The 27,745-nt window shown below is 35.0% G+C and overlaps 1 protein-coding gene across 2 annotated transcripts in view; it reads right to left on the reverse strand.

Annotated features, from left to right (window-relative positions):
- Nucleotides 1-20,955, reverse strand: part of CCDC175 (coiled-coil domain containing 175) — a 113,818-nt gene extending 92,863 nt beyond the window's left edge. For both annotated transcript variants that reach the window (XM_074290252.1, XM_074290253.1), the window contains exon 1: nucleotides 20,839-20,955. In XM_074290252.1, coding sequence (XP_074146353.1) covers nucleotides 20,839-20,914 — 76 coding nt within the window. In that variant the 5' untranslated portion in view covers nucleotides 20,915-20,955. The remainder of the gene's footprint in view (nucleotides 1-20,838) is intronic.
- Nucleotides 20,956-27,745: the final 6,790 nt, after the last annotated feature.

Consider the following 27,745-nt stretch of genomic DNA (forward strand, 5'->3'; position numbering starts at 1 on the left):
TTGACCAGTTCAATTGTATACCATTCCTCCAACCTTGAACAGCTTGTCTGCTTTCCTTGATATGCCATATATAGATTTATTTCCATCATCTGCCTTCTTAGTATGTTTATCTCATACTGCTGAGCAATATTGCAGAAACTCACCCAATCAAGTGTCAACTGGACCCCCAATGTACTTGTTAATTGAGTTCCTGAGAAAATTCTAGAATGAATCTTTAGAGTCACAGTTACTTGACATTTTAGAAAAGGGAACAGTGTGATAAACTGGGAAAACATTTTTTACATTCAAGGGTTCTGATAAAGGCCTTATTTCTAAAATATATAGAGAATTTCCTCAAATTTAGAAGAATTCAAGCCATTCTCCAATTGATAAATGGTCAAAGGATATGAACAAACAATTTTCAGATGAAGAAATTGGAATCATTTCTAGTCATATGAAAAGGTGTATGAAATCATTATTGAGAAGAAAAATGCAAATTAAGACAACTCTGAGATACCACTACATACCTCTCAGATTGGCTAAGATGACAGGAAAAGATAATGATGAATGTTGGAGGGGATGTGGGAAAACTGGGACACTGATACATTGTTGGTGGAATTGTGAATGCATCCAACCATTCTGGAGAAAAATTTGGAACTATGCCCAAAAAGTTATCAAACTGCACATATCCTTTGATCCAGTGGTATTGTTACTGGACATATATTCCAAAGAGATTTTAAAGGATGCAAAAATGTTTGAGGCAGCCCTTTTCATAATGGCAAGGAACAGGAAACTGAGTGGATGCTCATCAATTGGAGAAGGGCTGAATAAATTGTGGCATATGAATATTATGAATATTATGAGATATTATTGTTCTGTAAGAAAAGACCAGCAGGATGATTTCAGAGAGGCCTGGGGAGACCTACATAAATTGATGCTAAATGAAATAAACAGAACCAGGAGATCATTATACATGGCAACAAGAAGATTTTACGATGATCAACTCTGATGGATGTGGCTCTCTTCAACAATGAGATGATTCAAACTAATTCCAATTTTTCAGTAATGAAGAGAATCACCTACACCCAGAGAGAGAACTATGGGAAATAAGTGTAGACCACAACATAGCATTTCCACTGTTTCTATTATTGTTTGCTTGCATTTTTGTTTTCCTTCTTAGGTTTTTTTTTCTTTCTTCTAGATCCTAGTTTTCTTGTGTAGCAAGAAAACTATATAAATATATACACATATATTGCATTTAACATATACTTTAACATATTTAATATGTATTGGACTACCTGCCATCTGTGGGAGGGGGTGGGGAGGAGGGGAAAAGTTGGAACAGAAGTTTTTGCAAGGGTCAATGTTGAAAAATTACCCATGCATATGCTTTGTAAATAAAAGGCTATAATAATAAAATAAAAGGAAATAAATACAAAGAAAGATTAAAAAAAGAAAGAAAAGAAATGGGAACAGTGAGCTGCCAAGGCTTTATCAAGAATATGACTCCAGACTAAGCTTATTTTTTTTTTGCTTATTTCCTTTTTTAATAGGCTTACTAAATTCTTAGATCAGATGAACACTGCCTGGTTTACCTAAATATTTGAAAGTTAATTCTCTGATGATTTATTTCATATTACTCTTTTGGAAAAGATAGAGATATGGGCCAGGTCACAGTATAATCAAATGGATTTGAAAGTACTTGAATAAGTGGATTTAAAAAGTAGTTGTTGATGGTATAATGTCTACTTGGCAAATAATCTCCAATAGAGTGAAACCAGAAATCTGTGCTTGATCCTGTGCTGTTTTAGATTTTTATGGATGATTTAAGTTTAAATTATATGTTCATCAATTTTCAAATTGCATAATGGGACAACTAACAGTGGTTGGAAAAGCTAGGTTTTTAAAAGATCTGGATAAACTGTATCACTAGGCTGGATCTAAGAGATGAAATCCAATGGGAATAAATGATAATGGCTTTATCTTTAAATTTAAAAAATCAATTCCAAAATATAATATATATATATAGGTAGATAACTGTCTATCTAACAAAAACATCTGGGGTTTTAATGGGAAGAAGAAAGAAAGAAAGAGGAGGAGAAAGAAGAGGAGGAAGAGAAGGAGGAGGAAGAGGAAGAGGAGGAAAAGAAGGAGGAGGAGGAAGAGGAGGAGAAGGATTAGGAGGAGGAGGAGGAGGAAGGGTGAGAGAAGGAGGTAGGTCGAGGGAGGAAGAGGAGAAGGGGAGAAGGAGGAGGGGATTAGGGGAGAAAAAGGGGAAGAGGAGAGAAAGGAAGGGAAGAGGAGGAGGGGAGAAAGAAGAGGAAGATGAGGGGAAGAGAAGGAAAAGGAGGAGGAGAAGAGGAGGAGAAGAGAAAGAGGAGGAAGAGGAGGAGAGGAAGGGAAGAGGAGGAGGAGGGGAGGAGGAAAATGTGAAGCAAGGTTATTATTAAGAGAGGTATAAGAATAAGAAAATGGTAAGCAATGACAGTTTATGCCAAATTGGTTCTCTAAATAGATTTGATATGTGACCTTGGGCAAGTAAATTATATAAGAATTAAAGGGATTGGAGTAGCAAGTGATGGTGAGGAGAATTGGGTGAGCCACACTGATTCTATCTTGTAACTTAATTCTGAAGTTAGCTCAGTTCTCTTTCTATTCATTTATGGGTCTAGTCCAATTTGTCCTGTGAGAAAACTTTGTTCAGTTGTGGAAATTGGGACAAAACTTTATTCCACTGTTTGAATCTAGCCATGTGTAGCTGGGAAGCTGAACTACCCCTACCTTTTGCTTAGAGAATTTTAACTAAGAAGCTAAGACTCACTGTTCCCTTTTCTTAGATCTTAAATAATTATGACTCTAAAGTCTAACTTTATGCTGATCAGAAACTCAATTAGACCCAAAGATTATTGCAAGGAATTTTCTCACAATTATCCTCTGAAGCAAACAGTTTGGCTTATCTGAAAACTATCCCCATAATGATGTCAGTTGTTTTTTTTATGTTCCTTTGATTGTCTACAGATACTTGGGGAGAGTGGGACATTTCTTTTTCTGATTTTATGGAATTGTACCTATTTACTCTTCCCCCTTCCAAATTGGAAAATTTCTATTCTTTCCTCCAATTTGAAACCTGATTACCTAATATTGTATCAGGATTGTTTCTTTTAATTAATTGGTTTTGTCTTTATTTTTAATTAATTAATTACATTATTTTTAATGTATAAAAGTCTATCTTCACCCGTATTCTGAGGGGGTCTTGTTCCAGTTCATTGAGCAATGGGCATTCATTACTTAATAAACTGACATGCTTAGAAGTTCAAACCTTTTTGTTTCTCATTCATTTCATCTTTCACCTGGCAGAGTTAATCTCTCTGGAATTCAACTTCTTATGTATAAAACAAAAGTACTGGATTTCTAAGGTTTCTTTTAGCTCCAACATACTGTTTGAAGTTAATTAGAAAGGGTAGCTAGTTCCTCAATTCTTGTAAAAGAATGACATATTTTATTTGGTTGATCAAGTAGTCCCCTTCCTATATCTTTCAAAGACACCTAGGGTCATGAGTATGATTTTATTATCACCTTGTATCTGGGAGGAAATGTTAGCTACATGTGACTGGACATATTTATTTACTCTGGGTGAATGTGTTGACCCAGGGTACTTTTACTTTTGCATTTAAAACTAATGCTACAGTACCCCAGTTTGGAAATGCTATTGGAAGTAAACCTTTTTAACTTGTCACATTAAGGAAATGAAGCTAGCTAAATAAAAATAACAAAAAGGTAAAATGTTACACTAAGTTACCATGAGGTTACTTGAAAAGTAGTCTTTGATATAATTAAATTTTGAGAGTTTATAATGAAAATTCAAATTTAAAGTTACCTCTGAATCACTGAGCTAAAGGAGTGAGCAGAAAACAACTATCAATCAAAGACAGCAATAATATCTTGGCTTTTGCCAAAGTATGAAAAATTGAGTGATGTGGAGAAGAATATGGAGAATCAGAAAATGCCAGGACTTTTCATCATGTCAATTCATTTCAACAATATTCACATATGAAAAGATATGGGTAGCCAAGTAGCCCAGGAAATATATTGTGGGTCTGCAGTCAGGAAAATTTGTTTGTTTTTTTTAGTTCAAATCCAACCTCATATACCTTCTAGCTGTAAAATCATAATAGGACCTACCTCCCCAGGGTTGTTGTGAGAATCAAATGAGAAAGGATTTGTAAAACATTAAGCACAGTTCCTGGAACATAATAGGTGTAATATAAATGTAAACTATTATTAGTTAAAAGAACATTAAACCAAAATTGAATGATATGTAGTTGTAATGATCAAGTTAGAAAAGAAATAAGGACATTTGCCTTCCTTATTTCCTTACAGAAAAAGGGTATTATACTTGCAAAATGTTTCATTGGCATGTTATTGGTTTTTGCTCAACTATTTTTTAAAAAATTATTATTTTAAGCAGAAGAATCACTGGAAAAGGAGTATTTGGGAATGGATATAGTGCAACAAACAAGTTATCTGTAAAATAAAAACTATATACATGTATTTAAATTAAAAACATTGTTAATAATAAAATTCAAAGCAACAACAACTAATATTTATGTAGTTATTATTACATGCCAAGCACTTTACAATTATCTCATTTAAATTCAGTATTTCTTGACTCAAGGCCCAGAACTCTAACCAACTCTAATAACTAGATGTTGTAGAGGGTCTTAACCCTAAGAAGTTTAAGGTGGGATTCTTTCCCTCAAGTTAGGTGATTTTATTGAAGAGAACATACATATGGAAAATCATAGAAGAGTAACCTGTAATCATTGTGAGAAATGATTATTTCTCTCTGGCATTAATAACTAATTATTGTATTAGTACTAAGGTTTTTCCCATTTTCTGCTTTCATAAATCAACCAGTGTGGGAAATGTTAAGACAGAGATACATGCAAGCCAAGATCTATTCAAATAGTAAAAGAAATTCTAAGTTTGGGCTGTTGGGTGCATTTCTGCTCATTGTGTTTGTTCATTCAGGTTTGAGGAAGTTTTGATTCTGCTCTTTGCAAGACAAGCTATATGGAAATTGATAAATTTCTTTGATCAAGATAAGTCTCTTTGATCCAAGTCATGTACCCTAAGACCTTCATTATAATATAGTCCACCTCTATTATAATATTCTTTTTCTAATTAATTGTTAACCAGTCAGGGTTGATTGCTATGTTGAGGAACATGTGCTCTTTCAAGGACATATAAATCATGAGCTCATCGCTATGAGGGATCTTTGGTCTAAAAAAGATGGCCAAAGAATCATCCTTATATTAAAATATACTGGTCTTGTTATTAAAGTGATTAAATTAACCATAAACTATGTCTCTCAAACCATTTTATATGTTCTATCATAAAAATATGTATTTTAGCAACACTTGTTAAAAATTTTATCATCAAAGCTCCTTGAAGACAGGGGATATCTTTTTTTTTTTTTTTTTTTTTTTTTAGTTTTAAACAAAAGGTAATTTTAATTTTTTGTTGTTGGCTTGCTTTCTTGAATTTGTTATTCCTTTCTCTCCCTTCTCCTCCTCTCCCCCTCACTTTCTTTCTCTTCCCTTTCCTTTTTTTTTTTTAATTTTTATTTTATTTTATAATTATAACATTTTTTTGACAGTCACATATGCATGGGTAATTTTTTACACTCATTTCCCAGTGTTCCTTTTCTGGATGTAGCTGATTCTGTCCATCATTGATCAATTGGAATTGGATTAGCTCTTCTCTATGTTGAAGATGTCCACTTACATCAGAATACATCCTCATACAGTATCATTGTTGAAGTGTATAATGATCTTCTGGTTCTGCTCGTTTCACTTAGCATCAGTTGATGTAAGTCTCTCCAAGCCTCTCTGTATTTCTCCTGTTGGTCATTTCTTATAGAACAATAATATACCATAACATTCATATACCATAGTTTACCCAACCATTCTCCAATTGATGGACATCCATTCATCTTCCAGCTTCTAGCCACTATGAAAAGGGCTGCCACAAACATTTTGGCACATACAGGACCCTTTCCCTTCTTTAGTAGTTCCTTGGGGTATAAGCCCAGTAGTAGTATGGCTGGGTCAAAGGGTATGCACATTTTGATAACTTTTTGGGCATAATTCCAGATTGCTCTCCAGAATGGTTGGATTCTTTCACAACTCCACCAACAATGCAACAGTGTCCCAGTTTTCCCACAGCCCCTCCAACATTCATCGTTATTTGTTCCTGTCATCTTAGTCAATCTGACAGGTGTGTAATGATACCTCAGAGTTGTCTTAATTTGCATTTCTCTGATCAATAGTGATTTGGAACACTCTTTCATATGAGTGGAAATAGTTTTAATTATCATCATCTGAAAATTGTCTGTTCATATCCTTTGACCATTTATCAATTGGAGAATGGCTTGATTTCTTATAAATTAAAGTCAATTCTCTGTATATTTTGGAGATGAGGCCTTTATCAGAACCTTTAACTGTAAAAATGTTTTCCCAATTTGTCACTTCCCTTCTAATCTTGTTTGCATTAGTTTTGTTTGTGCAGAAACTTTTTAATTTGGTGTAATCAAAATGTTCTATTTTGTGATCAATAATGGTCTCTAGTTCTCCCTTGGACACAAACTCCTTCCTCCTCCACAAGTCTGAGAGTTAAACCATCCCATGTTCCTCCAATTTATTTATGATTTCGTTCTTTATGCCTAAATCTTGGACCCATTTTGATCTAATCTTAGTATGTGGTGTTAAATGTGGGTCCATGCCTAGTTTCTGCCATACTAATTTCCAGTTTTCCCAACAGTTTCTTCCGAATAATGAATTCTTATCCCAAAATTTGGGATCTTTGGGTTTGTCAAAGATTAGATTGCTATTTTTATTCACTATCTTGCCCTGTGAACCTAACCTATGCCACTGATCAACTAGTCTATTTCTTAGCCAATACCAAATGGTTTTGGTGACTGTTGCTTTATAATATAGCTTTAAATCAGGTACACTTAGACCACCTTCCTCTGACTTTTTTTTTCATTAGTTCCCTTGCAATTCTCGACCTTTTATTCTTCCATATGAATTTTGTTGTTATTTTTTCTAGGTCATTAAAATAGTTTCTTGGGAGTCTGATTGGTATAGCACTAAATAAATAGATTAGTTTGGGGAGTATTGTCATCTTTATTATATTCGCTCGGCCTATCCAAGAACACTGAATGTCTTTCCAATTATTTAAATCTGACTTTATTTTTGTGGCAAGTGTTTTGTAATTTTGCTCATATAATTCCTGACTCTCCTTTGGTAGATATATTCCCAAATATTTTATACTATCGACTGTTATTTTGAATGGAATTTCTCTTTGTATCTCTTGCTGTTGGATTGTGTTGGTAATGTATAAAAATCCTGAGGATTTATGTGGATTTATTTTGTATCCTGCGACTTTGCTAAAATTCTGAATTATTTCTAATAGCTTTTTAGCAGAGTCTTTGGGGTTCTCTAAGTGTACCATCATGTCATCTGCGAAAAGTGACAATTTGATTTCTTCATTTCCTACTCTAATTCCTTGGATCTCTTTCTCGGCTCTTATTGCCAAGGCTAGAGTTTCTAGTACTATATTGAATAGTAATGGTGATAGTGGGCAACCTTGTTTCACTCCTGATCTTACAGGGAAAGGTTCTAGTTTATCACCATTACATATGATGTTTACTGAAGGTTTTAAATATATGCTCCTTATTATTTTAAGGAATAGTCCATTTATTCCTATACTCTCAAGCATTTTTAGTAGGAATGGATGTTGGATTTTATCAAATGCCTTTTCTGCATCTATTGAGATGATCATATGGTTTTTATTAATTTGATTATTAATATGGTCAATTATACTAATAGTTTTCCTAATATTAAACCAGCCCTGCATTCCTGGTATAAATCCCACTTGGTCATAGTGTATTATCCTAGGGATGATTTTCTGAAGTCTATTTGCTAATATCTTATTTAAGATTTTAGCATCAATATTCATTAAGGAAATTGGTCTATAGTTTTCTTTCTCAGTTTTCGATCTACCTGGTTTAGGTATCAGTACCATGTCTGTGTCATAGAAGGAATTTGGTAGGACTCCTTCAATCCCTATTTTTTCAAATAGTTTACATAGCATTGGAGTTAGTTGTTCTTTAAATGTTTGGTAGAATTCACCTGTAAATCCATCTGGTCCTGGGGACTTTTTCTTAGGAAGTTGGTTAATAGCTTGGTCTATTTCTTTTTCTGAGATGGGACTATTTAGACTACTTAATTCTTCCTCTGTTAATCTGGGCAAGCTATATTTTTGAAGGTATTCTTCCATTTCATTTAAGTTATCGAATTTATCAGCATAAAGTTGAGCAAAGTAGCTCCTAACTATTGTTCTAATTTCCTCTTCATTAGTGGTGAGTTCACCCTTTTCATTTTCAAGACTATCAATTTGCTTTTTCTCTTTCCTTTTTTTAATCAGGTTTACTAAGGGTTTGTCTATTTTGTTGGTTTTTTCATAAAACCAACTCTTAGTTTTATTAATTAATTCAATAGTTTTTTTACTTTCAATTTTATTAATCTCATCTTTTATTTTTTGAATTTCAAGTTTTGTGTTTGTCTGGGGGTTTTTAATTTGTTCCTTTTCTAGCAATTTTAGTTGTAAGCCCAATTCGTTGGCCCTCTCTCTATTTTATGCAAGTAGGCCTGTAGAGATATAAAATTTCCCCTTATTATTGCTTTGGCTGTATCCCACACATTTTGGTATGATGTCTCATTATTGTCATTTTCTTGGGTGAAGTTATTAATTATGTCTATGATTTGCTGTTTTACCCAATCATTCTTTAGTATAAGATTATTTCGTTTCCAATTATTTTTTGGTCTATTTTCCCCTGGCTTTTTATTAAATGTTATTTTGATTGCATTATGGTCTGAAAAGGATGCATTTACTATTTCTGCCTTACTGCATTTGATTTTGAGGTTTTTATGCCCTAGTATATGATCAATTTTTGTATAGGTTCCATGAACTGGTGAGAAGAAAGTATATTCCTTTCTGTCCCCATTTAGCTTTCGCCAAAGATCTATCATATCAAACTTTTCTAGTATTCTATTTACCTCTTTGACTTCTTTCTTATTTATTTTGTGATTTGATTTATCTAATTCTGAGAGTGCAAGGTTGAGATCTCCCGCTATTATAGTTTTGCTATCTATTTCCTCTTGCAGCTCTCTTAATTTCTCTTAATTTAGATGCTGCACCACTTGGTGCATACATGTTTAATATTGATACTGCTTCACTATTGATGCTTCCCTTTAGCAGGATATAATGCCCTTCCTTATCTCTTTTAATTAGATCAATTTTTGTTTTTGCTTCATCTGAGATGAGGATGGCTACTCCTGCTTTTTTGGTTTTGCCTGAAGCATAATAGATTCTGCTCCACCCTTTTACTTTTAGTTTGAATGTCTCATCCTGTTTCAGGTGTGTTTCCTGTAAACAACATATAGTAGGATTCTGACTTTTAATCCAGTCTGCTAACTGCTTCCTCTTTATGAGGCAGTTTGCCCCATTCACATTTATGGTTAGAAGGACTAATTCTATATTGCTTGCCATCCTATTAACCCCTGCTTATGCTTTTCCCCTTTCCTTCCCTTTTACCCTCCTATCCAGTATTAAACTGGTGAACACCACTTGCTTTTCACAGCCCTCCCTTTTTAGGATCCCTCCCCCACCTTAAAGATCTTCCCCTTATTTTACCCTTTTTCCTCGAAATTACTGTATTCTCTTCCCCTTAGCTTACTCCTTCCCTTTCACTTTTCAATGAAGTGGAAGAAGTTTCACCATAAATCGAATATGTCTATTGATACACGCTATGTTCATCTCCCTCCTTTCTTTCTCTCAGATATAATAGGTTACCTTTGCCTCTTCATGAGATGTAGTACCACCACTTTACACTTTTTTATGATATAGTCTCCTTTCCACCTCTAGTTTCTAAGACAAATTGTACATATGTTCTTTACATATTTTTTTGACAGAAGTATAGTTCTCAAGATTTCTTTTTACCTTTTTAGAAATCTCTTGAGTTCTGTATTTGAAGATCAAACCTTTTATGTAGGTCTGGTTTTTTCATCAAAAATAGATGGAATTCATTTATTTCATTAAATGTCCATCTTCTTCCCTGGAAAACGATGCTCATTCTTGCTGGGTAAGGAACTTGGTATGCAGCCAAGAATAACTGCTGGGTAAGTTATTCTTGGCTGCATACCAAGTTCCTTAGCCTTTCAGAATATCATGTTCCAGGCCCTGCGTTCTTTTAATGTGGACGCTGCTAGATCCTGGGTTATCCTTATTGTGGATCCTCCATATCTGAATTGTTTTTTTCTAGCAGCTTCCAATATCTTTTCCTTTGTCTGATGGTTCTTGAACTTGGCCACTATATTTCTTGGCGTTTTGATTTTAGGGTCCCTTTCAGTAGGTGATCGATGAATTTTTTCAATGTCTATTTTACCCTCTGTTTCCAAAACGTCTGGGCAGTTCTCTTTGATAATTTCCTCGAAAATGGTGTCCAAGCTCTTTTTTTCCTCCCATTTTTCAGGGAGTCCGATTATTCTCAAATTGTCTCTCCTGGATCTGTTTTCCAGGTCTGTTGTCTTTCTGGTAAGGTACTTGACAGTCTTTTCAATTGTTTCATTTCTCTGGTTTTGCTTGACTCCCTCTTGGTTTCTCCTTGAGTCATTCATTTCTACTTGTTCCAGTCTGATTTTCAATGATGTATTTTCTTCACTCACTTTTTTTATATCTCTTTGTAATTGTCCAATTGAGTTTTTATCTTCTATGGAATTTTTTTCCATTTTATCCATTTTATTTTTTAGAGAGCTGATTTCTTTTGTCCAGCTCACTAATCCTGTTTTCCTTGGAGTTGTTTACCTTTTCCAGCTCACTAATCTTGTTTCTCAATGATTTGATTTCTTTATCCACTCTGTCTTTGAATGCATGGGATGACTTCTCCAGGCTCTCTTGCCAAGCTTCCCTTTCCTTTTCCCATTTCTCTTCCATCTCTCTTGGGAGAGCTTTTTGATTTCCTCTATGAGGTTCTTTTGTATTAAGGAGCAGCTTATATCCCTCCCAGGGGATACATCTGGGGACAGTCTGTTCCTAGTCTCCTCAGCATTTGAAGTCTGCTCTCTCTCCACACAGAAGCTGTCAATGGTTAGAGCCCTTTTGAATTTTTTGTTCATTTTGTCAGAGTAGGAATCAAAGAAAACAAACTGACAAGAGAAACAATTGGTCTGTTTTGCGGGGGATGGGGCTGGTTGGGCTTCCTCTACAGACTGGGGGTAGGGCAGCAGAGAGCCACTAACAGAACAGCAATGACTGTACTGAGTCTGCGCTCTAAGGCTCCAAGAACGCACCGAGTCAGTCCAGGTGGGGGTTGGGGGTGGCCGGGCTCTGAGAGACGCTGGCTTTCTGGGGTTTTAATCTTCACCTCCGGTGTTTACACCCACTCCACCGCTCCTGGCTTGCTGCCAAGACGGAGCATCCACACTGGGGCAAAAGCCCTTTCACAGAAACGGCAGAGATCACACCCCTCCCCCTCCGGTCTGAGCTGTGCGAGCTGCCTGTCTTGCTCTGGCTGTCTGCCCTCAGTCTGCACCGAGTCTGATTGACCCTCCCCCGAGCAAACACAGACCTTTTCTGGCGACTTTCAAGGATGTCTTCTCTTGGTGATAATTTGTGGATTTCTTTCTGGGTCAAGCATTAAGTCAGAGGCTTGTCATGAAGTAAGTTCTGAGAGAAAACAAGGAGCTCAAGCAGCTGTCTGCCTCCATGCCGCCATCTTGGCCGGAAGCGACAGGGGATATCTTAATTTTTGTCTTTGTATCCCCCAGTGACTAGTATATAATAAACACTAAATACTTTTTAAATGTTATTTTACTAATCAGTTTGTCAGTCAATAAGCATTTATATATTTGCCTACTATATTCCCGGCACAACATCAAACACACAAAAAAAGTACAAAATACAAAAAAGAATTAAAAACAACCCCCCCCAAAATCAGTCCTTGCTCTCAAGGAGTTCTCCAATCCAATGAGTTTAGAGGATGAGGGCAAAGGGAGATAGTATGAAGACAACTGTATAAAAACAAGCTATGTGCAAATAAATTGAAGATAATTCATACAGATAAAGCATGGTATTGAGAGGAATAAGAAAAAGCTTCTTGTAGAGGATTGGATTTTAGGTAAGGCTTGAAGAAAGCTAGGGAAGTCAAGAAGCAGCTGCAGAGGGAGAACATTCCAGGCCAATGAAAATTGGAGTCTGGAGATGGAGTGAATTGGGCAGTGAAGAGGAAGGAAGCCATTTTCACTGATTTTCAGAGTATGTGAAGGACAGAAGAGAAAGGTATAAGAAGAGTGGGAAGGTATAAGGGCTATTCTGATCAAATAAATTTGATTGCCCAATTGGGGGTTTTATATTTGATTATATTAATAATAGGGACCTACTAGAAGTATTGAAGGGGGTGGGGTAAAATGACAAGATCAGGTATGAGCTTTTTTGTTGTTGTTGTTCACTCATTTCAGTCATAGCTGACTCCTTGTTGTCCCATTTGGGGTTTCTTAGCAAAGATATGAAGGGGTTTGACACTTCTTTCTCCAGCTCATTTTACAGATGAGGGAACTAAGGCAGACAGGGTAAAGTGATTTGCCCAAATCACATAGCTAGTAAGTGTCTGAGGTTAGATGTGAATTCAGCTCTTCCTGGCTCCAAGTCATGTACTCTGTCCACTGTGCCATCTCATTGCCCTCAGATGCAAAATTTAAAAAGATTAATTTAATAGCTAAGTGAAGGAAAGACAAGTGGGGAGAAGAAAGGCAAGGAGACTAAGCAACTAGCTGACTATTGCAATGGTACAGACTAGAGGTGATAAGAGCCTATACCAAAGTGGTTTCAGCATCAGTTGAGAAAAGGGTTTATAAACAGGTAATTTTATGGAGATGGAAACAAGATTCCAACACTGATTGGATGTGGGGAATAGAGAAAGGAAGGAGTCAAGCTTTACACCGAGGTTGTTAGCAGGGGCGGATGGGAGAATCTTGTTGCCTTCAATAAAAGTGAAGTGTGGACAGGAAGAGGACTGGGGTATAAGATAATAAGTTCAGTCTTGAATATGTTGAGTCCAAAATATCTTCAGGGCATTCAATTTTATCTATCATGAAGTTTAGGCGATAGGAAAGAGATCAGGACTAGAAAGGAGAACTGAGAATCATCTGGTTATAGAAGATAACCATGGAAAGTGATAAGATCAAGTGAAATAGGATGAAAGGAGAATCAAGTCCTAGGACAGAGTCCTGGGGATATGGACAACTTTCTCTATTACTCAGGGGCACTGAAGAGGAGGCAGCAGGTGTAATATAGCAAGAGTCCTATGGGTTTAGAACCAAAAACATCCTGAATTCAAATACTGTTTCAGTGCATTTTATATTGTGTGACTTTGGGCAGAGCATTTATTCTTTCTGAATCTTGATTTTCTTCTTTGTAAAAAAAAAAAAAAAGAGAGATGGAATCAGGAACTTCAAAAGTCATTTCCAGTTCTTAAACTCAAGCTTTTCTTTTTTTTTTTTTTTAAATTTTTAATTTTTTTATTTTTTTTAGCATTTCATGAATTTATGTAAGTTCTTAGCAATAAAAACTTCATTTTTGCAAATGCTTACAAAAATGCTTTTAAGATATTCTAGAATTTTGCCAGAAATTGAGCTCAATATTAAAGTTCTACAATTAAAAGATTGCAATCTGTGTTTTTATTTATTTATTTTTATTTTTTTTTATTCATTTTTCCAAATTATCCCCTCCCTCCCTCCACTTCCTCCCCCCCATGGCAGGTAATCCCATACATTTTACATGTGTTACAATATAACCTAGATACAATATATGTGTGTAAATACCATTTTCTTGTTGCACATTAATTATTAGCTTCCGAAGGTATAAGTAACCTGGGTAGATAGACAGTAGTGCTAACAATTTACATTCGCTTCCTAGTATTCTTTCTCTGGGTATAGTTATTTCTGTCCATCATTGATCAACTGGAAGTGAGTTGGATCTTCTTTATGTTGAAGATTTCCACTTCCATCAGAATACATCCTCATACAGTATTGTTGTTGAAGTGTATAGTGATCTTCTGGTTCTGCTCATTTCACTCAGCAACAGTTGATTTAAGTCCCTCCAAGCCTCTCTGTATTCCTCCTGCTGGTCATTTCTTACAGAGCAATAATATTCCATAACCTTCATATACCACAATTTACCCAACCATTCTCCAATTGATGGACATCCATTCATCTTCCAGTTTCTAGCTACAACAAAAAGAGCTGCCACAAACATTTTGGCACATACAGGTCCCTTTCCACTCTTTAGTATTTCTTTGGGATATAATCCCAATAACAGCAATGCTGGGTCAAAGGGTATATATACAAAGTTTGACAACTTTTTGGGCATAGTTCCAAATTGCTCTCCAGAATGGCTGGATTGTTTCACAACTCCACCAACAATGTATCAGTGTCCCAGTTTTCCCACATCCCCTCCAACATTCATCATTATTTGTTCCTGTCATCTTAGCCAATCTGACAGGTGTGTAGTGGTATCTCAGAGTTGTCTTAATTTGCATTTCTCTGATCAGTAGTGATTTGGAACACTCTTTCATATGAGTGGAAATAGTTTCAATTTCATCATCTGAGAATTGTCTGTTCATATCCCTTGACCATTTATCAATTGGAGAATGGTTTGGTTTCCTATAAATCAGGGTCAGTTCTCTATATATTTTGGAAACGAGACCTTTGTCAGAACCTTTCCTTTTAAAAATATTTTCCCAATTTGTTACTTCCCTTCTAATCTTGTTTGCATTAGTATTGTTTGTACAGAAACTTTTTAGTTTGATGTAATCAAAATCTTCTATTTTGTGATCAATAATGATCTCTAATTCTCCTCTGGTCATAAATTCCTTCCTCCTCCACAGGTCTGAGAGGTAGACTATTTTCTGATCCTCTAATCTATTTATGATCTCATTCTTTATGCCTAAATCATAGACCCATTTTGATCTTATCTTGGTATATGATGTTAAGTGTGGATCCATATCTAATTTCTGCCATACTAATTTCCAGTTTTCCCAACAGTTTCTTCCGAATAATGAATTTTTGTCCCTAATGTTGGTATCTTTGGGTTTGTCAAAAATTAGATTGCTATAGATGTACCCTTTTTGCCCTTTGTATCTAATCTGTTCCATTGATCTACCGTTCTATTTCTTAGCCAATACCAAATGGTTTTGGTGACTGCTGCTATATAACATAGCTTTAGATCAGGTACACTTAGACCACCTTCCTCTGGCTTTTTTTTTCATTAGTTCCCTTGCAATTCTCGACCTTTTATTCTTCCATATGAATTTTGTTGTTATTTTTTTCTAGGTCATTAAAATAATTTCTTGGGAGTCTGATTGGTATAGCACTAAATAAATAGTTTAGTTTGGGGAGTATTGTCATCTTTATTATATTCGCTTGGCCTATCCAAGAGCACTGAATGTCTTTCCAATTATTTAAATCTGACTTTATTTTTGTGGCAAGTGTTTTGTAATTTTTCTCATATAATTCCTGACTATTCTTTGGTAGATGGATTCCCAAATACTTTATACTTTCAACATTTGCTTAGAATGGAATTTCTCTTTGTATCTCTTGCTGTTGCATTTTGTTGGTGATATATAAGAATGCTGAGGATTTATGTGGATTTATTTTGTATCCTGCCACTTTGCTAAAATTCTGAATTATTTCTAATAGCTTTTTAGCAGAGTCTTTGGGGTTCTCTAAGTATACCATCATGTCATCTGCAAAGAGTGATAGTTTGATTTCCTCATTTCCTACTCTAATTCCTTGAATCTCTTTCTCGGCTCTTATTGCCAAGGCTAGCAGTTTCTAGTACTATATTGAATAGTAATGGTGATAGTGGGCAACCTTGTTTCACTCTTGATCTTACTGGGAAAGGTTGCAATTTATTTCTATTGCATATTATGCTTACTGACGGTCTTAAATATATGCTCCTGATTATTCTAAGGAATAATCCATTTATTCCTATACTCTCAAGAGTTTTTAGTAGGAATGGATGTTGGATTTTGTCAAATACTTTTTCTGCATCTATTGAGATGATCATATGGTTTTTATTAATTTGATTATTAATATGGTCAATTATACTAATAGTTTTCCTAATATTAAACCAGCCCTGCATTCCTGGTATAAATCCCACTTGGTCATAGTGTATTATCCTGGGGATGATTTTCTGAAGTCTTTTTGCTAATATCTTATTTAAGATTTTAGCATCAATATTCATTAAGGAAATTGGTCTATAATTTTCTTTCTCAGTTTTCGATCGACCTGGTTTAGGTATCAGTACCATGTCTGTGTCATAAAAGGAATTTGGTAGGACTCCTTCATTCCCTATTTTTTCAAATAGTTTATATAGCATTGGGGCTAATTGTTCTTTAAATGTTTGTCAGGATTCACATGTAAATCCATCTGGTCCAGGGGATTTTTTCCTGGGAAGTTGATTAATATAGCTTGCTCTATTTCTTTTTCTGAAATGGGACTATTTAAGCAATTTATTTCCTCCTCTGTTAATCTAGGAAGCCTATATTTTTGGAGGAAGTCATCCATTTCACTTAAGTTATCAAATTTATTGGCATAAAGTTGGGCAAAGTAACTCATTATTTCTCTAATTTCCTCTTCATTGGTGGAAAGATCCCCCTTTTCATTTGTAAGACTAACAATTTGATTTTCCTCTTTCTTTTTTCTGATCAGATTTACCAAAGGTTTATTTATTTTATTGTCTTTTTCATAAAACCAACTCTTGGTTTTATTTATTAATTCAATAGTTTTTTTTTACTTTCAATATTATTGATTTCTCCTTTTAATTTTTGTATTTCAAGTTTAATTTTTGGTTGGGGGTTTTTAATTTGGTCTTTTTCTAGCCTTTTAAGTTGAAAGCCCAATTCGTTAATCTTCTCTTTCTCTATTTTCTTCAAATAAGCCTCTAAAGATATAAAATTTCCCCTTATTACTGCTTTAGCTGCATCCCACAGATTTTGGTATGATGTCTCATCATTGTCATTATCTTGGGTGAAATTATTAATTGTTTCTATAATTTGCTCTTTCATCCAGTCATTCTTTAAGATGAGATTATTCAGTTTCCAATTACTTTTTGGTCTATTTATCCCTAACTTTTTACTGAATGTAGCTTTTATTGCATTGTGGTCTGAGAAGAAGGCATTTATTATTTCTGCCTTCCTACATTTAATTTTGAGATCTTTATGTCCTAATATATGGTCAATTTTTGTATAGGATCCATGAACTGCTGAGAAGAAAGTATATTCCTTTCTATTGCCATTCAGTTTTCTCCAAAGGTCTATCATACCTAGTTTTTCTAATGTTCTATTTACTTTTTTAATTTCTTTCTTGTTTGTTTTGTGGTTTGATTTGTCTATATCTGAGAGTGCAAGGTTGAGATGTCCCACTATTATAGTTTTACTGTCTATTTCTTCTTGCAACTCTCTTAACTTTTCCTTTAGAAAGTTAGATGCTATACCACTTGGTGCATATATGTTTAGTATTGATATGGCTTCATTATTTATGCTACCTTTCAGCAGGATATAGTTTCCTTCCTTATCTCTTTTAATTAGATCAACTTCTGCTTTTGCTTGATCTGAGATAAGGATGGCAACCCCTGCTTTTTTGGCTTTACCTGAAGCAAATAGATTCTGCTCCAACCTTTTACCTTTACTCTATATGTATCTCCCTGCTTTAAGTGTGTTTCCTGTAAACAACATATTGTAGGGTTCTGATTTTTGATCCAGTCTGCTATCCATCTGCTTTTGTTGGGAGTGTTCATCCCATTCACATTTACAGTTAAAATTACTAATTCTGTATTTCCTGCCATCATATTATCCCCAGATTATGCTTTTTCCCTTGACCCCCCTGAACCCCTTCCCCAATATTTAATTTATAGACCCCCCTTGTGACGCGCAGCCCTCCCTTTTTTTTTTAGTATCCCTCCCCCCTCCCTCCACGTCCCTTCCTTTATTCTCCTTTTCCTTTTCCCTTTTCCTCTCCCCCCTTTTAATGAGGTGAGAGAGAATTCTCTGAAAAACAAATATGACTATTATTTACTCTTTGAGCCTCTTCTGATGAGAGTAAGATTTACACAATGATTCTCCCCCTCTCTAAATTCCCTCAGATATGGTGTATTTTCTATGCCTCTTCCTGGGATGTAGTTTCCCTCTTTTCATCACTCCCTCCCCTTTTTCTGATACTACCCCCTTCCCTTTACTACACCCCCTCCTTTTTTTTTCTTTTATATCAGTAAAATCAAATTATCCATGCGTACTTTCTATATACCCACAACAGAGATATAGTTCTCAAGGGTTCTGTGTACCTTTTTCTGTTTCTCTTCAGTCTTATGGATGTAGATCAAATTTTTTGTTTAAGTCTGGTTTTTTTTCTTAGAAACATGGAATTCCTCTATTTCATTGAATGGCCATTTTCTTCCATGGAAAAAGATGCTAAACTTAGCTGGGTAGTTTATTCTTGGTTGCAATCCTTGATCTTTTGCCTTTTGGAATATCAGGCCCTTCTATCTTTTAATGTGGAGGCAGCCAGATCTTGTGTGACCCTTATTGTGGCACCTTGGTATTTAAATTGTTTTTTTCTAGCTGCTTGCAGGATTTTCTCCTTTGTGTGGTAATTCTGCAGCTTAGCCACAATATTCCGTGGTGTTCTTTTTTTAGGGTCTATTTCAGAAGGAGTTCGATGAGTTTTTTCAACATCTACTTTCCCCTCTGTTTCTATTATCTCTGGACAGTTCTCTTTGATAATTTCCTGTAAAATAGAATCTAGGCTCTTTTTTTGGTCATAGTTTTCGGGAAGTCCAATGATCCGCAGATTATCTCTCCTAGATCTATTTTCCAGGTCTATAGATTTTCCCAGTAAGTATTTGACATTATTCTCCAGCTTTTCATTTTTTTTTTGTTTTGTTTGACTGATTCTTGGGTTCTCAATGAATCATTCATTTCTATTTGTTCCATCCTGACTTTTAAGGAGTTATTTTCTTCATTCACAGTTTTTAGTTCTTTTTGTAAATGCCCAATTTCATTTTTAAATGAGTTATTTTGCTCTATTGAATTTTTTTCCATTTCCCTAATTTTTTTTTTTTTGAGAATTATTTTCTTTTTCCAATTCAGAAATCCTATTTTCTTGGGACTTTTTTATCTTCTCCAATTCAGAAATCCTACTTTCCTGTGATTTTTTTACCTTTTCTAATTCACTAATTTTGTTTCCCTGCATCTCCTGTGAATTCTTTATTTTTTCCAACTCCAATTTCATAGCTTCTCTTTCCTTTCCCCATTTTTCTTCAAACTCTCTTAACTTTTTAATAGTCTCTTCAAGGAGAGAGTTATGTGATGGGGGGCAGGAATCGTTCCCCTTTCGGTTGTTATCTGCTGACTCTCTGCTGTTAACTTCCTCGGGGTTGGATACCCGCTCTTTCTCTGTGTAGAAGGAATCTATGGTTTTTTTGGGGCTTTTTGCTCATACTTTAAAAATCTTTTGGGGTCTGTCCCTGGGGTAGGAAATTATTTATTTATCTCTTTACCAGCTTCCTCCCAGACTGGATGGATGCAGCGACCCCTGCACCTGAGCTAAGAGAGAGCTCTGGGAGAGAGTTCCCCACCCCCTCCCTGGAAGTGCCTCAGAGGTGACTAGCACTGCTGTGCTTTGAGGGCGCTGTGTTTTAGCGGCTTCCCTGAGGTTTGAGACTGAACAGTAAAGGCGACTCAAAGCCTAGCCTATGCGTCCCGGTGGGGCGTGGATGTCTGCAGTAGGTGAGTGAAAAGCCCCTGCGCTCAAACTGGAAGTGTCTGCCAGAAACCGCGGTCCCTCGTTCAAAGGTTCCGCTTCTCTGGGACTTCCGTTCCACAGCCTCCAGCTGAGCCAGGCACTATGAGTTACCGTCCCGCCCACTCTTCAATCTCTTAACTACCCCGAGGTGAAAGCTGGATTGCCTATGTCAGCCACACCCACAGTGCCGAGATCTGCTGAGTCACCCCCGGGATCCGGGAAGATCCAATCTGGTTTTAAATTTTAAAGTTGCTTAGATTTCTCTTCTGAACTGCTGTATTATAAGCAGAGAAGAGCTAACAGCCTGTGCCAGATTCTTTTATCTCAGTGGATTCTCTGATCCCAGATCCCTCCCCAGCGCGACCGGCACAGTGTGCCACTACCCCACCGCCTGCGCTGGCCTCTCTTCTTCCTCCCCTGGGAGCTGACCTTTCCTGTTGAAACTCCAGATTCTCTTCAGCTGGTAAGTAATGCTTCCAGTCCTTGTGGATTCTATCAGTCCAACGCTATTTCTGAGGCTGATTAAATCTAGTTGGTTGTGAAGGAAGAAAGGAGCTTACACAGTCGCGTGTATCTTCTCCGCCATCTTGGCTCTGCCCCCCAACTCAAGCTTTTCTTAAGAAGCACGGCTTCTTAAACTTTTTTTCACTTATGATCTCTTTTTCTTTGAGGAATTTTCACATGATTCTGAATATATGAAAAACATATATGTATATATATATATATATATACATATATATATATATATATGATAGGTATATAAACAAAAAATTTACTGATAATTAATCATAATTTCACAACCCCTACATTCAGTTATGAGACTCCATAAACTACAGTTTAAGATGCTGTGTTCTAGAGGGATGGAGGAGAGGGAGCGAGTTCTCCTTCTTTTTTCCACTATCCATCTATGTTTCTACAGAATTTAAAATTACCTTACCGACTTGAAAGAGCTTCTCCAGCACTTCTATGGCCACTGAAGAACCCAAGGAAAGGGGACAGAGACTGTCATCCATGGCCACAGAGAAAGAAGTCAGCTAGTGCTCAGAAGTCTAGGCTAGTTGCCATGGCAACAAGGATAGGAGATGTATAGTGGAGGAAGAAAATTTCCCAGCATCCCTGGAGATAGGAGCAGTCATTGCAGGAACCATTCCAGGTGACAGTATAGAAAAGACATGCTTAAAGAGGGGCTGGCTCTGCCTCTGCAGCCTGAACCACCTTCTGATACAATTCCTACTCAGGATGTCCTTCCACTCTTGTAAGGGTATCCTGAGAAACAAAATATTATCCAAGTTTTCACATAATTGCCTTATAAAATCTCACAAAACTTTTATATCTACCTTATCATAGTTTTCAACTCATTTTCTAACTCTTGGAAAAGGAATTTTATTCAGTATGTAGACCTCTAAGTTAATGCTTCTGAGTTCTATGGCTAATAAAGGTTTAGAGATCAAATCTGTAAATCCATCTGCCACCCAATTCTCACCTGTAGCTTCAAGAAGGTGTAGCATATGTACCAGCCACACTCCAATAAAACTGTGTGAGAAAATGGGCCAAATCTGGCTGAGATCTGACAGGCATCACACCTCTCAGTGAACTAGGAGAATGTCTACTTCCAAACATGTGAAGACTCCCCACTGCAACATGAGTGATGAGAACAATTTGTCCCAATGGCCATGAAGGTGGCTGAAGTAGGTGTGAGTAAGTGATTAGAATTTGGTCAGACATTAAAAACTCCAAGGTCATCCATTGCATCCATTGCATCCATTGAATCTTGGACCATCACCAGCCATCTTGACTTTTGTCTTACCACTGAATTTCTATAATTGTGGAAGTGTTGCAACTTTGCCTCACTTAAATTATACATATACAAGTCAAGACATCACTTTGTGATGTCATTGATCCTTTTCAAAAACAAAGGACAACAACAATTCATAGGCACTGAATTTTAGGGTTCTCAAGGCTGTGCTATCTTAATTTCTGCTTTACATCAAAATATGTAGGTACTGGAAACAAAATGCTGTAAAAGTAACTGAAAATTCCTTACCATAGAAGAATGTATCATAGAAAAAGTATTGCAGAGAGATCACTGACCTTGGATTCAAATAGAGCTCAAGACATGCTTAATGCCTTTATGCACGTAATTAAGTCCTTAAACTTTTTGGGGAAATTTTCCTCAACTGTAAAATGAAAGGTCTGTATTTGAGAAATAGGGTCAACCTCAACTCAAAAAGGGAGGCACTAAATGATATATAAGAATCCTGTGGGTACATATTGACTTAGAAAAATGTACATTAACATCATATATGTATTTTTTATGATTTTTCATATATTTCCCAAATACATTTAATTTGGTTTGAGCTCAATTCAGGAATTTTATGGACCACAAAAATATTTCCACGCTTCTGGAATAGATTATTTTTGAGATCTATTTCAGTTGTAGCTATTATCCCCAAGAAACATATAGTTTAATAAAGGAATGAGATAAATAACAACTATTGTGCCAATAGTGGAGGTTGTGTCACACATGTCACTTGTAACACTTGAGATAAGGAAATGACAAACCATTACAGTATCTTTCCTAAGAAAAACCCAAAATGGGGTCACGGAAAGTTAAACAGAGAGAACTCACTAACTCCTGACCTATTACTTTAGACTTTAATCAGTGAGAAAGGGTAATGTATATGATGTCCACCAGATGGCAGAATACCCAAACCTTTAGCCCAGTGGTCCTCAAACTTTTAAAATAGAGGGCCAGTTCACTGACTGTTAGAAGGCCGGACTATAGTAAAAACAAAAATTCACACTCTGTTTCTTTAGCCACATTGTTTCCTGAGAGTCTATCTATTGTGGCTATAAAGGTGACCCATAGGAGAAGTTTGCTAAACTTCTTCCTAAAAATTGCACTATCTCCATTAACAACTAGAAAGCATTCCCCCTACAATGTCTAGAACTCCTCTTCCTTCTCTCTGGTGGCATGTTTCCTACAGCTCCACCTGCTATAGGGCTTTTGTCCCTATTTATATATTGATCTATGGCACAGGTTCTTAACATGGGGGTCTCTGAATTTTCAAATATATATAAAATTATATTTCTGATATAATTATATATCATATGATTATTATTTTGTCATAAATATACATACTATAATTACATAGCATATAAATATAATTATATATTAAATATAAAGTATATATAATTATGTAATGATTATTACTATATAAAACATAATTATATAATGTAATATAAATGCCTATGTTATTAATATATAATAATTATTACATAGAATGATGATGCCATTACAAATAATTATGTTATAATTATATATATTATATATATCATTGATTTTCCTTTGTGATCTTATGCACTTTAATTTATGTATTTTAAATATTACTATTAGGGTTTCCATATATTTTACTAGACTGCTATAAAAAAATTAAGAACCCCTAATAGACATAATCTACTTCTATTCATAAATTCAACAAATATGGATTAGGTGCATTATATGTGCCAAGCACTGTTCTTATCACTAGGGATACAGAATTAAAAATGAAAGTGACTTTTCCCTCAAGGAATTCATAGGCTACATTCTTTTTTAGGCAAAGGAACAAATGAAATATACATTTTAAGTTATCAAGACTGTGTAATAAAACTCTTCAGTTCAGCATTAAGCATTTCTTAAGAGCATTCTATGTTCAGCATACTGCTAGGTCTTACCTTGGGGTCCATGAGCTTGTTTTAAAAATATTTTGATCCTTATGTTTCAGCCCTGAGACACATCATAAATTAGATTTATACTTTCTGGAAGCAAAAACTAACTGACTAAATAATAAAATACAACCAGACATACTATTCCTGGTTGATCACAATTTTATGTGGAAATAGAACAGTCAACATAAGGGAATATCTTAGAACATTAAAATATCATAAAGGAATGCCTTATAAGAAACAGTGGTAGAGAAATAAGAAAGAGAAAAGTCTGAAGAACTTTCTAACTTCTCAGTGAAGACCTCTAGTCTGCTGTGACAAAAGTGGGCAGTTGAATTAGGTTTTTTGCAACCTCAAAGCAACCCTGTGACTCTCCTGTTACCTAGTTCTGTTTCCCTTTTTTTAACTGCTTGGCTCTTTCCACCTTCCTAATCCAGATAAGTTCAAGCTTCTATTGATATTCCTTCATCCTACCCAGTCCTCTAAATTGTACATTTCTTTCAACTTAAGGTTAAGAAAAGTGAAAAGGCACATTTTTAAAATTTTATTTTTTATTATAGCTTTTTATATACAAAACACATGTAATTTTTCAACATTGACCCTTGCAAAATCTTCTGTTCCAACTTTTTCTCTTCTTCTTCCCACCACCTCCCTTAGATGGCAGATAGTCCCATACATGTTAAATATGTTAAAGTATATGTTAAATCCAATAAATGTATACATATTTACACAGTTATCTTGTTGCACAGGAAAGGTCGGATTTAGAAAGATTTAGAAAGAAGGTACAAATAACCTGAGAAGAAAAAAACAAAAATGCAAGCAAACATTAACAGAGAGAGTGGAAATGTTATGCTGTGGTCCATGCTCATTTCCCAGTGTTCTTTCTCTGATTTAGATGGCTCTGTTTATTACAGATCAATTGGAACTGATTTGCATCCTCTCATTGTTGAAGAGAGCAATGATCATCAGAATTGAACATTGTTGAAGTGTATAATGATCTCCTGGTTCTGTTCATTTCACTTAGCATCAGTTCATTTAAGTCTCTCCAAGCCTCTCTGTATTCATCCTGCTGGTCATTTCTTACAGAACAATAATATTCCATAACATTCATATACCACAATTTATTCAGCCATTTTCCAATTGGTGGACATTCCTTAAATTTCCAGTTTTTAGAAAGGCACAATTTTTAGTGAAGATTTAAATTGCTTCCTTATACCTGCAGGAGAAATTTAGCTGGACCTGTCTGAATAACAGTAAGACTTGAATATGAATTCATTATTCTCAGTGATGGAATGTGATCTCTTTGAGAGTAGAGATTTTTTTCCATTTTTGGATTCATATCCTCAACATCTAACACATTGCAAGGATAAGGATAGGAAAAGGGAAAATTTCTAAACCAGTGATTTAATTGATACAGGAAACTCCCATGTGAGAAAAGTCCTTTTACCAACACAGAGTAGCAATTTATATTTTTTGAGAATTGCCTAGAGAACAGAGAGGTTAAGATACTTGCCCAAGACCAGAGAGACAACATATATCAAAAGTAGGATTGGAACTGAATTTTTACTGCCTTCAAAGCCAGTTCTCTGTTCATGACACCATACTGCTTTTTATTTATTAAGCACCAAGTAGGTGTTTGTTGGTTATTTAATTGCTTCTGGCTGTATTCTTATAATACTTCTGTATCATTCTATCCTTTTGGAGCCTTTATTGTTCTATCTTTTAATCCATAATATTTTATTTATTTTATTGGGGTCTTTATTTTGCTTGTTCATTTTTTTTAGTATTTTTGTTTTGTTTTGTTTTTTAGTTTTCTGCAGGTGCTTTTTCCCCCCTGCAAAGATCCCCTTTTCCTCTGTTTTTTTTCGTTGCAATTTTAGGTTGCTTTATTTGTTGCTTATTTGAGGTGATTAAGGAGAGCTGCACCTGAGCATGGTGCCCATTTTTTCTTGAGTACTGCTTTGACACAAAATAATGGCAGTTTTTTCTTTATTATTGTTTTAATTTTTCTGATTATACATGTACATTAACTTTAAAAATATACATTTCTTATTAATCATGTTGGGAGAGAAAAATCAGAACAAAAGGGGAAAATCACAGGAGAGACAAAAACAGAAAAAAGAGGTGAACATAGCATGTGTTCTTTTTCAGGATGCAGATGGCATTTTCTATCCAAAGTTTATTATGATTGCCTTGGAACACTGAACTGCTGAGAAGAACCGAGTCTTTCATAGTTGATCATCATATAATTTTGCTATTACTATGTACACTATATTCTGATTCTGCTTGTTTCACTCAGCATTGGTTCATGTAAATCTTTCCAGGCCTTTTTAAAATCAGCTTGTTCATCATTTTTATAGAACAATAATAATCCATTACCTTTATATAGCACAACTTATTCAGTCAATCCCCAATTGATGGGTATCTACTCATTTTTCAATTTTTTTTGCTCCTACAAAATAGAGCTGCTAAAAACATTTTTTGCACTTGTGGATCCTTTTTCCTCCTTTATGATTTTCTTAGGATACTAACTCGGTTTTGGCTATGTACAGTTTTATAACTCTTCGGGCATAATTCCATATTGGTCTCCAGAATGATTGCATCATTTCAGAACTCCACCAACAATACATTAACATATGTTTTCCCATATCCCCTTCAATATTTATCATTGTCTTTTCTTGTCATCTTGGGCAATCTGAGTGATGTGAGGTGATACCTCAGAGTTGTTTTAATTTTCATTTCTCTAATCAATAGTGATTTAGAGCATTTTTTCATATGGCTTTAATTTTGTTTCTGAAAATTGTTGGTTCATATCCTTTGACCATTTATCAATTGGAAATGACTTGTATTTTTATAAATTTTACACAGTTCTTTACATATTTTAGAAATGATAACTATCAGAAACACTGGCTGTAAAAAAATTTTTTCCCAGCTTTGTACTTCCTTTTTAATCTTGTTTGTATTAATTTTGTTTGTGCAAAACCTTTTTAATTTAATATGATCAATGTTGTCTATTTTGCATTTCATTATGTTCTCTGGTTCTTCTTTGGTCATAAATTCCTCTCTTCTCCAAAGATCTGATAGGTAATTTGCTTATAATATTACCCTTTATGCCCAAATCATGTATCCATTTTGACCTTATTTTGAAAGGGTGTGTAAGATGTAGTTCTATACCAAGTTTCTGACATATTATTTTCCATTTTCCCCAGCAATTTTTGGAAAATATTGAGTTCTTATCCCAGAAGCTGGAGTTTGGGGATTTATAAAATACTAGATTACTATAGTCAATGATTATTATGTTTATTGTATCTAATCTATTCCACTTATCACTATTCTATTTCTTAGTAACAAATGGTTTTGATTACTGCTTTATAATATAGTTTTAGATCCCATACTTATAGGGCACCATCCTTTGCATTTTTTTCATTAATTCCCTTGATACTCTTGACATTTTGTTCTTCTAGATGAATTGTTATTTTTAAAAATATTTTTCTAGCTCTATAAAATAATTTTTTGGCATTTTGATTGGTATTACACTGAACAAGTAGACCAACTTAGGTAGAATTGTCATTTTTATAATGTTAGCTTGACTTACCCATGAACAATTGATATTTTTTTCAATTGTTTAGATCTGATTTTGTTTTTATGAGAAGTGTTTTTGTAATTGTATTCATAAAGTTCCTGGATTTGCCTTGACAGGTAGACACCCAAATATTTTATTTTGTTTACATTATTTTAAATGGAATATCTCTTTCTATCTCTTGCTATTGGGGTTTGTTAATAATATATAGAAATGCTGATGACTTGTGTGGGTTTATTTTATTTCCTGCATTTTTGCTAAAGTTGTTAATTGTTTCAAATAGGTTTTTGGATGGTTTTCTAGAATTCTCTAAGTATATTATTGTATTGTATGCAAAGAGTGATAGTTTTATCTTCTCTTTACCTATTCTAATTCCTGTAATTTCTTTTTCTTATTGCAAAAGACAACATTTCTAGTACACTATTGAATAATCGTGGTGATAATGGACATCCTTGCTTCATCGGATGTTAGGATTCTTACAAGGTACTTATATACTTAGTTCACACCTTTAAAGGAGTTCATACCTTTAAAGGAGTTCACTCATTGGTTCACACATTAG

This window comes from Sminthopsis crassicaudata, chromosome 2 (genome assembly GCF_048593235.1).
Source record: "Sminthopsis crassicaudata isolate SCR6 chromosome 2, ASM4859323v1, whole genome shotgun sequence".
Taxonomy (NCBI): domain Eukaryota; kingdom Metazoa; phylum Chordata; class Mammalia; order Dasyuromorphia; family Dasyuridae; genus Sminthopsis; species Sminthopsis crassicaudata.